General features: G+C 56.3%; 2 protein-coding genes across 2 annotated transcripts; both read left to right on the forward strand.

Moving 5' to 3' along the window:
- The first annotated feature begins 857 nt into the window (after nucleotides 1-857).
- On the forward strand, nucleotides 858-7,595 carry LOC149307855 (leucine-rich repeat-containing protein 47-like). The gene is made up of 7 exons (XM_089534525.1): nucleotides 858-1,596; nucleotides 2,969-3,427; nucleotides 4,840-4,956; nucleotides 5,792-5,907; nucleotides 6,056-6,158; nucleotides 6,492-6,581; nucleotides 7,172-7,595. The coding sequence occupies exons 1-7, from the start codon at nucleotides 895-897 to the stop codon at nucleotides 7,385-7,387; spliced, it is 1,803 nt and encodes a 600-aa protein (XP_089390651.1). The 5' UTR covers nucleotides 858-894; the 3' UTR covers nucleotides 7,388-7,595.
- Nucleotides 7,596-9,154: 1,559 nt separating this feature from the next.
- Nucleotides 9,155-13,606, forward strand: LOC149307856 (uncharacterized). Its single transcript, XM_089536819.1, has 5 exons — nucleotides 9,155-9,346; nucleotides 9,864-10,120; nucleotides 10,237-10,572; nucleotides 10,674-10,744; nucleotides 10,929-13,606. Exons 1-5 carry the CDS (start codon nucleotides 9,155-9,157, stop codon nucleotides 12,170-12,172), a joined length of 2,100 nt encoding a protein of 699 aa, XP_089392945.1. The 3' UTR covers nucleotides 12,173-13,606.
- The last annotated feature ends 304 nt before the right edge of the window (nucleotides 13,607-13,910 follow it).

A 13,910-nucleotide genomic window follows, 5' to 3' on the forward strand; every position in this document is an offset into this window, starting at 1 on the left:
TAGTCCAAAAAACTCAGAAGCCCCATTCCCTCGTGTCCTGGAGCGCCCTCTGGCGGCAGCAGAGAGGGCTAGTTCTTCTCTCTTGGGCCCCTGGAGGCTTTGGTGCAAACCCCATTATGATTCCCTATCCTGGAGCGCCCTCTGGTGGCGGGAAAGGGGCGTTGCTGGCCATCTGGCTCCAAGGGGCCCATTATTCCTGGCTCTCTCTCTGGGGCGCCCTCCTGCGGCTGCAATGGCACACTGCAGCCTCTTGGGGGGGTTTGGGCTGGCTTCCTCCCAAAGGACTCTTTCTTGACCTGTTTTCAGGCAAAGGGGCCTTTGGGCGCCTCAATGCAGACTAGCCCAGTTTGGGGAGCTGGAGAAGACTGACTACCATCATCCCCAGGAGGCACACAAAATGGCGGCGGGGGGGTCCCACTCGGCCTTCCTCGGCTCCAGAGCCCTTCGGGGCCTCGGAGGAAGGCACTTCCCATCATCCCCAGACGAGGCAGAAGGTGGGGGCAGCCCCAGCTCAAACACTTTGGAATGAAACTCCCATCATCCTCTAGCCCTCAAGGGCAGTGGCGGTCATTTTTCCTGGGGGGGTGATGGGACTTGTAGTCCAAAAGCCGCCTAGGGATCTTGTAGTAGTGTTTGTAAAGGAGCTCCTCAAGGTTCAGGGAGCAGCAGACCTTTTGAACTGCAGGACCCATCATCCCCCTTCCCAGGGTTGGGGTCTTGGAGGACACTTCCCATCATCCTCATCAGGAATAGCACTGAAAGTGGGCGTGGCCCCATCGCCCTCAACGCTGCCTCCGTGGCCCCGCCCCCTGCTCCTCGGAGGTGCGCGCGACCCGGAAGCGGAAGCGGGGTTGTCTGCCTGTCCCCGGAAGGCGGCGTTCTGGGGCTGGGGAAATGGCGGCGCCGGAGGAGGATCCGTGGCCGGAGGTGTTGGAGCCGGGGCCGGCGGCTCTTCCTCGGCGGGAGCTGAGCCTGGAGCCGGGGGAGCCCCTGGAGCGCCGCGTCCGTTCCTCCGGGGGCCGCCTTCCCGCCGCCTTGGGCCGCCTGGGCGCCGCTCTGCGCCGGCTGGAGGTGCGCGGCTGCCTGGCGCTGAAGGAGCCGGGCCCGGCGCTGGGGCTGCTGTCGGGGCTGCAGGTGCTGGCGCTGCCCGGCTGCGGCCTGGGCCCCGAGGGGCTCTCGGCCTCCGGGCGCCTGCTCCCGGCCTCCCTCCGCACCCTCGACCTCTCCGCCAACGGCCTGGAAGAGCTCCCCCTGGAACTCGGAGGCGGAGGAGAGGGCCAGGGCCAGGGCGCCGGAGCCTCTGGGCCGCTGCTTCCCGAGCTGCGCCTGCTCAACCTCCGCCGCAACCGGCTCCGCGCCCTGGGCCCCGGCCTGGCCCTCCACGCCCCGGCCCTCCAGGAGCTGCTCCTCGCCGGCAACGCCCTCCGCCGCCTCCCGGGCGCCATGCTCCCCGGAAACACCGGCCTCCCGCATCCGCCGCCCCGAGCCCCGCGCCAGGCCCCGGCCCCCGCCTTGGCCCTGCTGGCCACCCTCGAGGCCTCCGGGAACCAGATCCAGGAGATGGACCCCTCCATGGCCAGGCTCACGGGCCTCAAGGCGAGCAGGGAGCCCCGGGAGGGAAGGGAGACAGGGGAGCTCTCCTGCAGGAATACATAAGGCCCTGGAGCTCTAAGAAGTCCCACCTTCCTCTGCCATGCAGGAATGCCAAGGACCCAGCCCAGCCCCCTTCTGCATCCCAGAGTCAGAGGGAACCCTGTGTCCATACATTCTAGAGCTGGAGGAGGAGGCCCAGGGACATCCAGTGCCACCCACCCCACCAGCCCAGGGATGCAGAGCCCCTCCAATTGGGAAGGGCCTCCAGGGACCCTGCAGGAAGCCACAGCCAAAGCGTCCCCATTGGCAGATGGCCGCCCAGCCTCTCTTGAAAGACCTCCAAGGGAATGTGTCCCACTTGCTCTCAGGAGGGTCCTCCTAATGTTGAGCTGGAATCTCTTCCTCTGTAGCTTCCATCCATTCCTCATTGTGTCCTGTCTCTGGAGCAGCAGAAAACAAGCTTGCTCCCTCCTCAACGTGACACCCCTGGGCCGGCATCCCAATGCCTTCGCCCCTGAGAAAGTGCCAGGAGGGCCTGGGTGGCTAAAGACTCCAGTTCCTGAGACAACCAGGGAGCCAGGGTGAAGGGAAAGGGGTTCCTGCTCATCCTCTGACAGAGAGAGCAAGGGCTGGCTAAAGGTCCCCTTGGCGCTCTCCTACTGGGCACAGGTGCCTCCAAGGCCCTCTAGCCCAGTCCGCTTCTGCCATGCAGTCCGCTTCTGCCATGCAGTCCGCTTCTGCCATGTCAAAGCTCTCCCTGGCACAGATGGCCCCCCAGCCTCTGTTGGAAGACCTCCAAAGAAGGAGGCTCTACCAGCGTCAAACAGCTCTCACCATCAGGACGTTCCTGCTAATGTTGAGCTGGAATCGCTTTCCCTGTAGCTTGCATCCATTGCTTTGTGTCCTATTCTCCGGAGCAGCAGAAAGCAAGCTTTCTCCCTCCTCAGTGTGACACCACTTCAGATATTTAAACAGGGCCATCGGAGAGTTGAAAGGGACCCCCAAGGGCCCTTTAGTCCAACCTCCTTCTGCCATGCAGGAACTCACAATCAAACCGCCCCATTGACAGATGGCCACCCAGCCTCTGCTTGCAAACCTCCAATGAAGGAGATGCCCCTGCTCTCCCTGGCATTGGAGGACCCTGGCATGGCCCACCTGGGCAGACACGAGGTGAGGAGGGGCAGCATGGGCATTTAATTTGGGCACAAAGGGTCCCAGATTCAGTCCTTACCTTCTCTAGTTCAAAAGATCTCACATAGCTGGACTGGGACAGAATCCTTTCTGTCTGAATGCTGCTGCCAGTTGGTCAGATAGGCTTGGACTCATGTCTGAATCAAAACAATTTATCCATCTCTCTGTTTTTATCCCTCGACAGACCTTGGACGTCTCCAACAACCAACTGTCCGAAATCCCTGTGGAGCTGGCCGACTGCCCTAAGCTGAAGGACCTCAATTTGAAAGGAAACACCCTGAAGGACAAACGGCTGGAGAAGATGGTGAACAGTTGCCAGACGAAATCCATCCTGGAGTACTTGCGGGCCGGGGGCCGAGGGGGCGGCAAGGGGAAAGGCAAGCAGGACGGTCCAGAAAGGGAAGAGCCAAGGAAGAAGAAAAGAGAGAGGGCCAGGAAGAAGGCAGGCAGCGACGCCGAGGAGGAGCTGGAGGAGGCCCAGAAGCTGCTGCTGAAGATCCTCCACATTGCCGAGAACCCGGCGCCTGTCGTAGTCAAAGCCAGCCCCAGTGTCAAAGAGGTCCGGCCGTACATCGTCTGCTGCGTGGTGAGAGGAATGAATTTAAGCCCAGGAAACGCCTTGAAGAGGTTCCTTTCTGTCCAGGTAGGGCTCAAAAGGTGGCACACTTCGCCCTCCACTTTTGCAGCTTTAGCGGATTTGATCATTTGTGGTTTGGGCTGATATGTTCTCTCCCCAATAAAGCATCCATTTACTCTTTAAGAAACAAGATGATAGAAAAGCACATTAAAAAACATAGTTCTAAACTATAAAACATCCATTTGTCCCCAGAGAGCCTTAAATCATTACTATTAGTAATTTCTTAACTATATATATATATATATATATATATATATATATATAGTATACAGGAAGATGTCAAAGTCAGTTTGAATCCTTCCAAATGTTTCTTCGGTGCTGTTTAGCTTATATTAGCAATATTGAAATGCAAGGCCAAGCTAGGACCAAAAGTAAATTGTAACAACATTCCAACATTTTAATTTATTGAATGATAGCATTCAGAACATAGTCATAAAATGTAAAAGCACTGCAAAAGTTTATTAAGTTTACACTGGGGGGAAAGGATGGTAGAAGTACTGAAAGCAATATGCAGTACTGTATATTGTGGTTGATATGTCCTCTCTAGGAATCTCTAGGTCCTCTGGTGCAACTCTGCCAGAACATGGCCAAAGAATTGTGCTGGAGAACCTATATGTTCCTATAGAAAACACTCCTCTAGGCATGTGTAGGTTCTCCAGTGTGATTCTGTGACCAACCTCTGGCAGATGTTGACCACAGAGGTGCACTAGAGGAAATAGAGATCCCCACAGAAGCGTTCTCTTAGGCAAAAAGAATAGTGGTTTCTTTAATTTACAGTTTTCCAACGTTCGTAGGAGGTGTTTCGCCCATAACCCCAGCGAATGTGGAGGGACCACTGCACTCGCAAATTTTGGGGTGCGTTGACTTGTCTCTCACATAGTGGCTGCATCTGCACTGCAGAAATAATCCAGTTTGGCACCACTTTAACTGCCAGGGCTCAATGCCGTGGAATCCTGAGATTTCCAGTTTGTTGTTGTGTTATGTTTAATAAAATATTTAAAAATTAAAAACAAAAAACGAAACCCACGGGGTGACCTTCGGCAAGCCACTCTCTCTCAGCCTCAGAGGAAGAAGGCAAGACCAAACCTCCTTAAGGGAAGCAGAATAATAATAATAATAATAATACACTCATATATAATTAAGGCATACATAGAATATTATTATGAATACCCCACTCTTCAGCCAAAAGGCTATCAATGTGGAGAAATCTTGTAGCACCTTTGAGACTAAGAAGCTGGCAGCATAAGCTTTCATAGACTTAAGTCTATTTCCTCAGATGCATTTGCATTAATAGTGGCAGTGGAGGTTGCCAGGTCAGTGTTGTTTGACTAGCCTCGGTTGTACTCTTAAAGGAGGCCCTGTTTCCCCAGAGTCTTTAATACCCTTTTTTCCTTTTAACTGCTTGCTTCCAACTTCAGACTAGACTCCATGAGGACGTCTGCGAGAAACGGACGGTGGCCACCATTGCCACACACGACTTGCGGCTGGTGAAAAGTCCTCTTCTGTATGACGTCCGGCCGCCAGATGATTTGAAGGTAGGATGAGCTGTGACAAAACGGCAATTCCACTGAGCCAAAGGTAGAATTACTTTGCCCTCCACATGTTGTCAGACTGCAACTCACATCAGCCCTAGTAATAAGTTAAACTTTAAATGGTTTGTTTAAATAAGGGTGGCATTAATGGAGATAGATTTTGGGCAAGCCACCCTCTCTCAGCCTCAGAGGAACGCATGGGTAGATCTCCTCATGAACAGAGAGATCTTGTAGCACTTTTGAGACTCATTGAAAGGAAGAAGTTGGCAGCATGAGCTTTCCTAGGCTTAAGTCTAGTTCCTCAGATACATTTAGATGCAATAATAATAATAAGTAGAGAGATCTTGTAGCACCTTTGAGACTCACTGAAATAAAGAAGTTGGCAGCACGAGCCTTTAGCATCTGAGGAAGTGGACTGAAGTCTAGGAAAGTTCATGATGCCAACTTCTTTCTTTCTGTGAGTTTCAAAGGTGCTACAAGTTCTCTCTACATACTGATCCTACAGATTAACATAGCTATATCTTTGAATTCTTCTCAGTGGAGACAGTGGAGGGTTTCTTTTATCTATTAAATTGTTTCTTTCAAAGCTATGAAGGAAAGAAGGGTGGAATTCCACCACTCTTAATTTTGCCGAATTACTGCTGTCGTTCACTCCAGTCCGACTGAGTGAACTTTAAAAATCAGTTGTCTAAATGCACCGGCATTTGAGCCACATTTTGAACGGCATCCACTAAAGTGGCGAGGGAAAGTGGCCGTAACCCATGTATGTGCTTTTGGTTGGCGAGGGGAGCCGCCCTCGAAACTGTGGCTGATGGGAATGATGGTGCTTGTGTTGCAGATCACCCCTTTGGGCCGGAAGGAGGTGAAGGCGAAAGACCTCCTGCGGCAGCTGCAGTCTGAAGCTGAGGAACAGCGGAAACAGAAGAAGAGGCAGAATATCTCTGGATTGCACAGGTTAGTGCTCACCTTTGGCCTTTTAAAACAACATGGAGTACAAACGTTTTAAAGGCGTTCAACATAGCCATTGAGACCCCCATTATTGCACATCATCTCTTGGATGTGTCCATTGATCTTTCGCCTTCTTTGCATCCTCCTGGTCCAGGTACCTTCAGTTACTCAATGGGAAGGAAAACTACCCCTGTCTCATCGACGCCGAGGGCACCGTGATTTCGTTCCCGCCGATCACAAACAGTGAGAAGACAAAGGTATGGCCAAGTCCATATTTCTAACCTGGCAAAACCAAGCATGGAATTAGCCCTGTGCAATAGGTCTCATTGCAAATTGAAGATCCTTACCAGCTTTGAAATGACAGCTCCTTGTAATGTTGGGATCATTTGGAAATTAGCAGAAACATGTTTGTTTGTTTTTTCCTCTTGGCAAGCCTTTTCCCAAGTTCCAAGAAAGCTTTTCAGTCTTTGCGGGGACCGGTTTGTAATTGTTTTTCTTAGGCCTGAGAATAGTAGAAGCCCGTCATGAAATTCCTTGCTCACGTGGCATTCTGGCAATTTCCCTTCTCCACGTACTTTTAATTTTTAAAGCTTGGAAAGAGCACATCTGACCTGCTTCTGGAAGTCACGAGTGCCACAAGCCTCCAGATCTGCAAAGACATCATGGACACCCTCATTCTGGTAAGGATCCTCCTCCGTTTTGTGCCTTCCCTGCTCTGTTTTCTCAGTCACAGGCGCCTGGATTTTGCTCGACGGGCGCATGCTCATGAGAGGAGACGAAGTTGGGTGGGAAGAAGAAACATCCTCATTTTGGGTGGGAAATGGACCTGGCTCAAGCCCTTTCCAGCTGTGAATTTCCACAGGGTGAATCTATATATCTGGAGGGCAACACGCTGACATGAAGGGAACTGAGGGAAACTAGGAAAAGCTTTCTCTGCCTGAGTGGAAACCACACAACCCTCTAAATGTTGTTGGACTCGTAAGTCCCAGCCATTCAACAACATAGGCATTGGTGAAGACTTTGAATGTTATTGTTTTAAGGTAGGGGGATAGGGGATCGTGTAGTTGTGGTTGTGTGTGTACTATGTATATTATTGACATATCTTGCTGTTGTAACCTGCTTCGATCCATAGGGAGAGTCGAGATATAAATAACATTTGTTATTATTATTACTAGGAGATGTGTTCCAACTTTCTCAGGCAATTCATTTTGTCGGCATTTCTGAGGGGTTTGCTCTTAGCCATTGCAATCTTCCTTTCTTTCAATTGCAGAAGATGGCAGAGCTGAACAGGTCTGCTTTGGGGAACATGGATGGGGAACCAGGTTCGGATCACGACTCCAATGACGAAAACGCCAGCATTCCTGCCGCCTCGCCTCTGGTCTTGGAACAGGTTCGGGTCGTGGACACGGATGGGAACCTGAAGGTCCTCTATCCCTCCAAAACGGACCTGGGCACAGTCTCATCTCTCGTCGCCGTCATCCATTGAGCGCCTTTGGCTCTCTCCTGTCGTGGGGTATGTCCTACAAGCGCCTGTGCGCAGCAGCCTCACTTTGGGACAATTTTAAAAATACAAAGCGGCAAAATATATCAGTCGCCTTGCTCTGGTGGGAGGGTCGGAGGGTTCATGCGAGGGTTGGCACGGCAGGGTTTTGTGGCCTCAAAAGAGACTGGAAGCCCCGCTTGGTTAATAAAACATAATCAATACGTGAATGCATTTTATTAAACCAAACACACCAGATGCCTTCACTTCAGAGTGACACTCCGATTTCTATCCTGACATAGCCGCACTCTTGTGAGAATGCCTTGGCCAGGGACAGATGGCCGAAATGCCATATTGGCCAAGGGTCAGGGAGGCAGGCCTTGGAACGGTTCCCAGCGCATGGCCACTAGCCAGGCCACCCTATGCGCCTTCCCTTTTGCCAAGGATGTGTTCCTTTCCCTGCCTTTCTGAGCTAGAGACAGATGGAGACTGTGGAGGTCTGGCTGCCATTTGCTGGCATCAGCTAGTGCCAGGGGAAAGGGAAACAGAGTCTGAAGAGACCCCAAAAGGGCTCTCCGGTCCAACCCCATTCTGCCATGCAGGAACTCACTATCAAAGCATTGGCCCCCAAGTACAGTCAGCCCTCCCATGGCTCCAAAATAGTCCCAAAACAGATACAACCCACAAAAGCAAACCTTGAGTTCTCCATTTTATGTACGGGGCCCCATTTCACTATACTATGGGGTATATTGGGACTTGAGCATCCAGTGATTTTGGTAACCATGGAGGATTGGGGGTTTTTCACCCTGGACCCAAACCCCAGCAGATACCAAGGGCCCATAATAATAATAACTATATAATGGGACTTGAGCATCCATGGGGTTTGGTATCAAAGGCAGGCCCTGGAACCAAATCCCAGCGGTGGTTCTCCTGCGGGGCTCCCACCTCTGGCCATAAAAGCCCGGCTTGGCTTTGGGGACTATTGTAATTGTGCGCGCATTGAAAGCTGGCCATTTCCTCAACAAAGGTCACTCAGAGATTGGCTGCAGTGGCCCACACTGACCCTGCCTCAGTCCCTGCCCCTTCCCCAACAAAGAAGACCCCGAGAGGCAAGTGTGTGTGTGTGTGTTTCTGTCTTGCCCAGGCCTTGAGCAAGAGGACAGCTGTGGCCTCCTCTTTCCAGGTAAATGCAGGGGCAGCAAACACTGAGGAGGGAACCGGGCAAGAGCCAGGGCAGGCGGCTGGCCCTCTTCCCTGTCCTTTGGACACCAGCGGACACCCCTCCTCCTGCCCCCGCCAGAGGCTTCTGAGAAGAGTGATGCAAGGTTTCATCATCTCTGGGAAAGGCAGCGTCCTCCCATGGCATCCCATTGGACTGCATCGGGGGCGGTGAGGGGTCATGCCCCGGGGATGCAGAGGCCAAGGGCAGCCGGAGAGGGAATGGCCAGGGCCCCTTGTGCCTCCAGAAATTGGGGAGGGGGCCTGCAGGTCCCCAGGAAGGCAGGGAACTGTGAATGGGGCTGATAGGGGATGAGGAGGAGGTTTAGTTTTGGGGCCCCAGGGAGCTGTCCAGGAGAGGCAGAGAGGTGGGCAAGGCGTGGGCACCCTGTGGGCATTGCTCCGTCTTCATCCCCTTGCGAAGATCTTCCTATTCAGAGATCAGTGGCTGCTGCACTTAATGCCTCTTGCTTCTTTTCACATGGACCTGATCCTCAGGCCTTACTTTGCTGTTTTGTGTGGGAATGGGGCCCCTTCCATGCGCATGCGCCCAAGATGGCTATTCCAGCTACTGTGAGGCTTTCTGTGGCCTCAGAGCAAGACTGGGGCCCTCTCAGCCCCCAAGGGCCTCCGATGCCCCTGGAGCCCAGCTGGGAGGCGGAAGGCCTCTGCATTTCTGAGCCACCTTCGGGGGCCAAGGAGGGGAGGCTGTTCAGGCGGATCAGTGCCAATCGGAGGCCCTGGAGGGTCCGGTAGTCCGAGTACTAAGGGGGCAGCTGGGCCTTTTCTCCTGACGACAGAAGGGCCTTCTTGGCAAGGTCTGTCCCGAGGCCAGGAGAGGGCCACTCCGGTCGGCTGGAGAGAGAGGGCAGGGAAGGCAGAGGCAGCGCACGGAGGCCGCTCTCGGGGCGCAGGGGCTGCTTGGCGTTGGCTCCGGCTGCCTGCCGGCTTCGCCTTGACGACGACGGAGAGCCATCTGCCCAAAGCCGAGAAGGCGCTCTCCGCCGCTTCTGCTTCCAGACCCAAACCGAGCGGCGGCGGCGCCTGCCGCGTTTTCGTCCCAGCGGCTGCTCTCTTGCCAAGAGGCCTGTCTCCAGGGCCCCGAAACCCGAGGCCTCCGGAGAGACGCCTCGCTGAGAGCCAGGCCCAGTCGGCCTTTTCCGGGGCTCCCTCCCTCCCTCCCTGGGAAGAGCAGCCCGCGGGCCCCGCGCCTGCCTCCCTGCTTCCGCCTGAGTGACTCACTTCCTGTTCCTCTCCCCGGAAGAGGCCTCCGCCTCCGCCTCCTCGGCTGACTCACTCCGGCCCCCGAGGCCCTCTGCGCACGGAGCAGCGCCCTCCCTCTCTCCCTCGTCCTTGGCCCCGCCCCCGCTTCCTGTCCCTGGCGCCGGAAGTGGAGGAGGAGGAGGCCCCGCCCCCGGCCCTCTTAAGCGGCGCCTCCTCGGTCTTTCACTCGGTCGGAACCTCCTCTGGGCCAAGGAAGGAAGGAAGGCAGGCAGGCGGCCCAGGGCCCCGGATGCCCAGGTAAGAGCGCTCCCGGGCCAGGCCTCCTCCTCCGACGGAAGGAGGGAGCGGCGGAGACGGAGGCCCTGGCCGCCCTCCTTCCTTCCTTCCTTCCTTCCTTCCTGGCCGGGAGGAAGTGACGGCGGCAGCGGAGGAAGAGCGCCTGGCGGCCCAGAGCCCTCCGCGGGGCCCCTGCAGGCGCTGGCTCTGCCGCCGGGCCTCTGGGCTCTCAGCCCCACTTGCCCTGGAGCCCTGGCCGGGAGAGGGACTGACGGCGCCTTCGCTTCTCCTTTCCCAGGAGGGACCCCAGGAGGCCAGAGCAGCGGAGACAGCAGCCCTCTTCCAGGGCCGCAAGGGCCCATGGCCTCCTCCGCGGGCATCGCCACTGCGCCAGGCGCCCGGCTCCCGCCCGAGGACGCCCTGCAGGCCTCTTGCGGCGGCGGAGGCGGCGGAGGCACCAGCCTGGGCCCCAAGTGAGTCCGGCTGGCGCTGCGGAGGGAGGGAGGGAGGCAGGGAGGGTCCTGGGCAGCCGCCATCCCTGGCTGTCTCTGACCAGCGCCGTCTCTCCCCGCAGCCCCTTCTTCAGCGCCGCCTGCCGCCGGAGCCCCTCGGCAGGGCCCCAGCAGGGCCTCCCCCGGGATCTCGGTAGGTCCTCCGAAGAGCCTCCCGCTGCTCCTGGGGCAAGAAGGGGCCGTGCCAGAGGCCTTTATGGCTCCCGCCTTCCATCCAGAAGGGGAGGAAAGACTCAGGGCAGCTGGGGCAGGGCTCCCCTGGACTGATCCCTGGCGAAACGGGGCTCTCACCCTTCCCTTCCCTCTTTCCATGCCAGGCCCCGATCCAGGGAAAAGGCCTGCTGAGGATGCCTGGGCCCTCCCTGCCTGCCCCCATCTGCTGAGGCCCCCAGACCAAGAGCCTGCTTCTGACCGGACCATGGAGCCTCTTGCTGCCGCTGCTGCTGCCATCTTGCTGGGCTTCAGCCAACTCTCTGCTTCCGATGAGACGCATCCGCATGCGCCCCCCCTCAAAGGTGGCCCCCTCCCGGCCGCATCCCCCAGCGAACGCAGCATCCGCCCGCTGCCCCCGCTGCCTCCAGCCGAGGAGGAGGAAGAGGAGGAGGAGGATCAGGATCGCCTGGCACGCCACAAGGAGGAGGAGGAGGAGGAGGCTGACCGGGAGGTGGAGTTCCTGACCAGTTCGGACACCGACCGCCTCCTGGGAAACAGCAGCCCCTCCACCTTCGCGGCTTCTGCGCAGGGACAGCACGGCTTCCGGGGCTGCGGCCAGGTCAACTACGCCTACTTCGAGGCCGCTGCAGATGAGATGTCTCCTGGGGACTCTGCCAAGGCTGGCCCGTGCCTTCCCTCGGCGCCCCCTCCGCCGCCACCCCATCGGCTGCACCGGCGCTTACGCCGCTCGCACTCGGGACCCGCTGGCTCCTTCCACAAACCGAACATAGTCGTGCGGGTGTCAAACCAGTTCCGCCAGGTGTCCCCCACTTCAGATGACGATGCCAAACCGGAGGTGCCCCCCCGGGCCCCGATCCCGGCCCGGGCACTGAAGCCAGACTACCGGCGCTGGTCGGCTGAGGTGGCTTCGGGGGCCTACAGCGACGAGGACAAGCCCCCCAAGGTGCCGCCCCGGGAGCCTCTGTTCCGGGGGGACTCCCGGACGCCCAGCCCGAAGAGCCTGCCCTCCTACCTTCATGGAGTGATGCCCCCCACCCAAAGCTTTGCCCCAGACCCCAAGTACGTCAGCACCAAGGCCCTGCAGAGGCAGCAGAGCGAGGGGGCTACCCCGAGAGGGCCCTGCATCCTGCCTATCATTGAGAAAGGCAGGAAAGTCAGCTCTACCCACTACTACTTGCTGCCGGAGAGGCCCCCCTACCTGGACAGGTACGAAAAGTTCTTCCAGGAAGCCAATGAGGCTGATCCCACTGGGGACATAGAACCCGGAAGAGATGGGCAACCATGGAGAGAGAGGGAGGCCGACCCGGTCAGGTTGGCACCGGCGTTGAGGGCCGAGCTGGGGGCCCCCATCAAGCGCAAGCATTTCCCCTGCGTGGTCTCTCCCTAGGAGCAGGAAGGACGGTGACAGCGGCAGTGGCCATGGTGAGAGAGTTCATGCGCACAGCATGCCTTTGCGTGGGGGGCTTTGGGGCCCTGACAATGCGCCATCCCTGCCCCCCAGCACACACAAAGTGCCCCTGAGCTGCTTGTGGACTCAAAGGGAGCAGAGGGAGATCTTTGGGGGTGGGAGTCGCCCAGGGCCCCCTCACCTGCGCCTGTCGTGCAGGACCCTCAGCGTAGGGAGGGGGGCTCGGCTTTCTGCTCTCAGTTGTACAGTCAAGGGAAGGTTTGGAGAAAGAATGGAGAGTGGCAGCTAGCCGGTTATTCCATAACCTAGAGTAATATATAGAAATATACATCTCTGTACATGCATATATAAATATCCATCTATCTGTAGAGAGAGATGTAGATATTAGAAACTTCCATGAGTAGGAACTGATTTGTTGTCTTGCCAGAGAGGGGAATGGCCTCAGCAGAAAGTGGTGGGAGGACAGTTCAGTATTGGGGAGGGGGTGATGGGTCCCATTGAGGACGTTCTTTTTTTACAGGGCGCGCAGGGTCCTCTTGTGCCAGGAATTGCCAGGTTGCAAACAGGTTGCCTAGGAGGGGGCTAGTCTGTCCCAATTTCACATGCCCCTTCTCCCCGGCACCATTTGGGTGTGTTGCTTCACAACCTCAACAGCACCAGGAGCCATTGTGTTTGGGGTGCTAGGGTGCCTGGGTCTTCTCTTGCCTGGGCATTTGCGGTTCTCTGCCTACCTGTGCCATCTTAAGGAAGCCCATGGAAGACGGGTGCCTCACGAACTAAGGCAGCAGAGCTGCAAATAAGGCAAGGGGGGACCCCACCCCGCCCCATGGGACTAGCTCCTGTCCTCCCCAGAGGGACGGGTTGAGACACAGCTGAGTGGCACAAGCGGGTCTTGAGCCACCTCCTGCCCAGTGTCCAGCCGGTGGGAGAGGACGGGAAGGAGCCTGCTGTGCCCTTCAGCAGAAAGGCCTCTTTTCTTTGAAGGCTGAAGCCCTATCAGCATCTGCACCTGCTTCTCCTCTCAGTGGCCTCTCTGACCCATTGAGGTTGTTTTGGGGGGAAGCAGTGGGGAGGGCAGCGAAAGGTGCTGCATTTTATCTCGCATGCTCTCCCCCGCCGCCACCTTGAGCCTCTTTGCCTTGGGGTCTCCCAGTAGCTGGAAGCACAGTAAATGCCTACAGTTTCAAAAACTGCTAGACAGAGGTTCCTCCCCACAAGTAAAACTTCAGGGAAGTAGTCTTGGTTCTGGGACAAAACTAAATGAAGGTGACATAGGTGTTTTTTAATTAATGCACTGAGGCTTGTGCATCCAGTGTACAGTATTGAGGAAGATATAATGAAGATGTTCACTTTGTATTTTGGATATTGCCATATCTTGGATTTAATAAAGTTACTGTGTACTTATTTATGGTAGCTTGCAATCCCCTTGTGCTTTCTTGCCTGGCAGAGTGAAAGGATGCCTCTCATTTTGGTGATGTTGGCACTCTCTTTCAACGTACTTGCTTTCCTGTGCCTTCCCAGACCCCCCAAGTGCTCCTGTGCCCCTCAAACCCCTGGGGACTCACCCAAAGTGGCACATGGTGGGGGGCTGCTCTGCTTGGTGATGGGGCAACAGTGGGAGTTGATCCCTTGTCCGCATCCAGGAGAAGGGGAGTGCACGCTGTGAGAATGTAATGATGGCAATGGGTGGCTGATGTCCCTGGAGATGCGGGGCAGG

This window comes from Sceloporus occidentalis, unplaced genomic scaffold (assembly GCF_023333645.1).
Source record: "Sceloporus occidentalis isolate IW3139 unplaced genomic scaffold, rSceOcc1.0.p SCAF_8, whole genome shotgun sequence".
NCBI lineage: Eukaryota > Metazoa > Chordata > Lepidosauria > Squamata > Phrynosomatidae > Sceloporus > Sceloporus occidentalis.

Coding starts and splice junctions, on each gene's coding strand:
- LOC149307855 (XM_089534525.1), top strand. CDS start 895: ATGGCGGCGCCGGAGGAGGATCCGTGGCCGGAGGTGTTGGAGCCGGGG. Junction 3,428..4,839: donor AGAGGTTCCTTTCTGTCCAG/GTAGGGCTCAAA, acceptor TTCCAACTTCAG/ACTAGACTCCATGAGGACGT. Junction 6,582..7,171: donor TCATGGACACCCTCATTCTG/GTAAGGATCCTC, acceptor TTTCAATTGCAG/AAGATGGCAGAGCTGAACAG.
- LOC149307856 (XM_089536819.1), top strand. CDS start 9,155: ATGGCTATTCCAGCTACTGTGAGGCTTTCTGTGGCCTCAGAGCAAGAC. Junction 10,121..10,236: donor CCAGGGCCCCGGATGCCCAG/GTAAGAGCGCTC, acceptor GCCGGGAGGAAG/TGACGGCGGCAGCGGAGGAA. Junction 10,745..10,928: donor GGGCCTCCCCCGGGATCTCG/GTAGGTCCTCCG, acceptor TTTCCATGCCAG/GCCCCGATCCAGGGAAAAGG.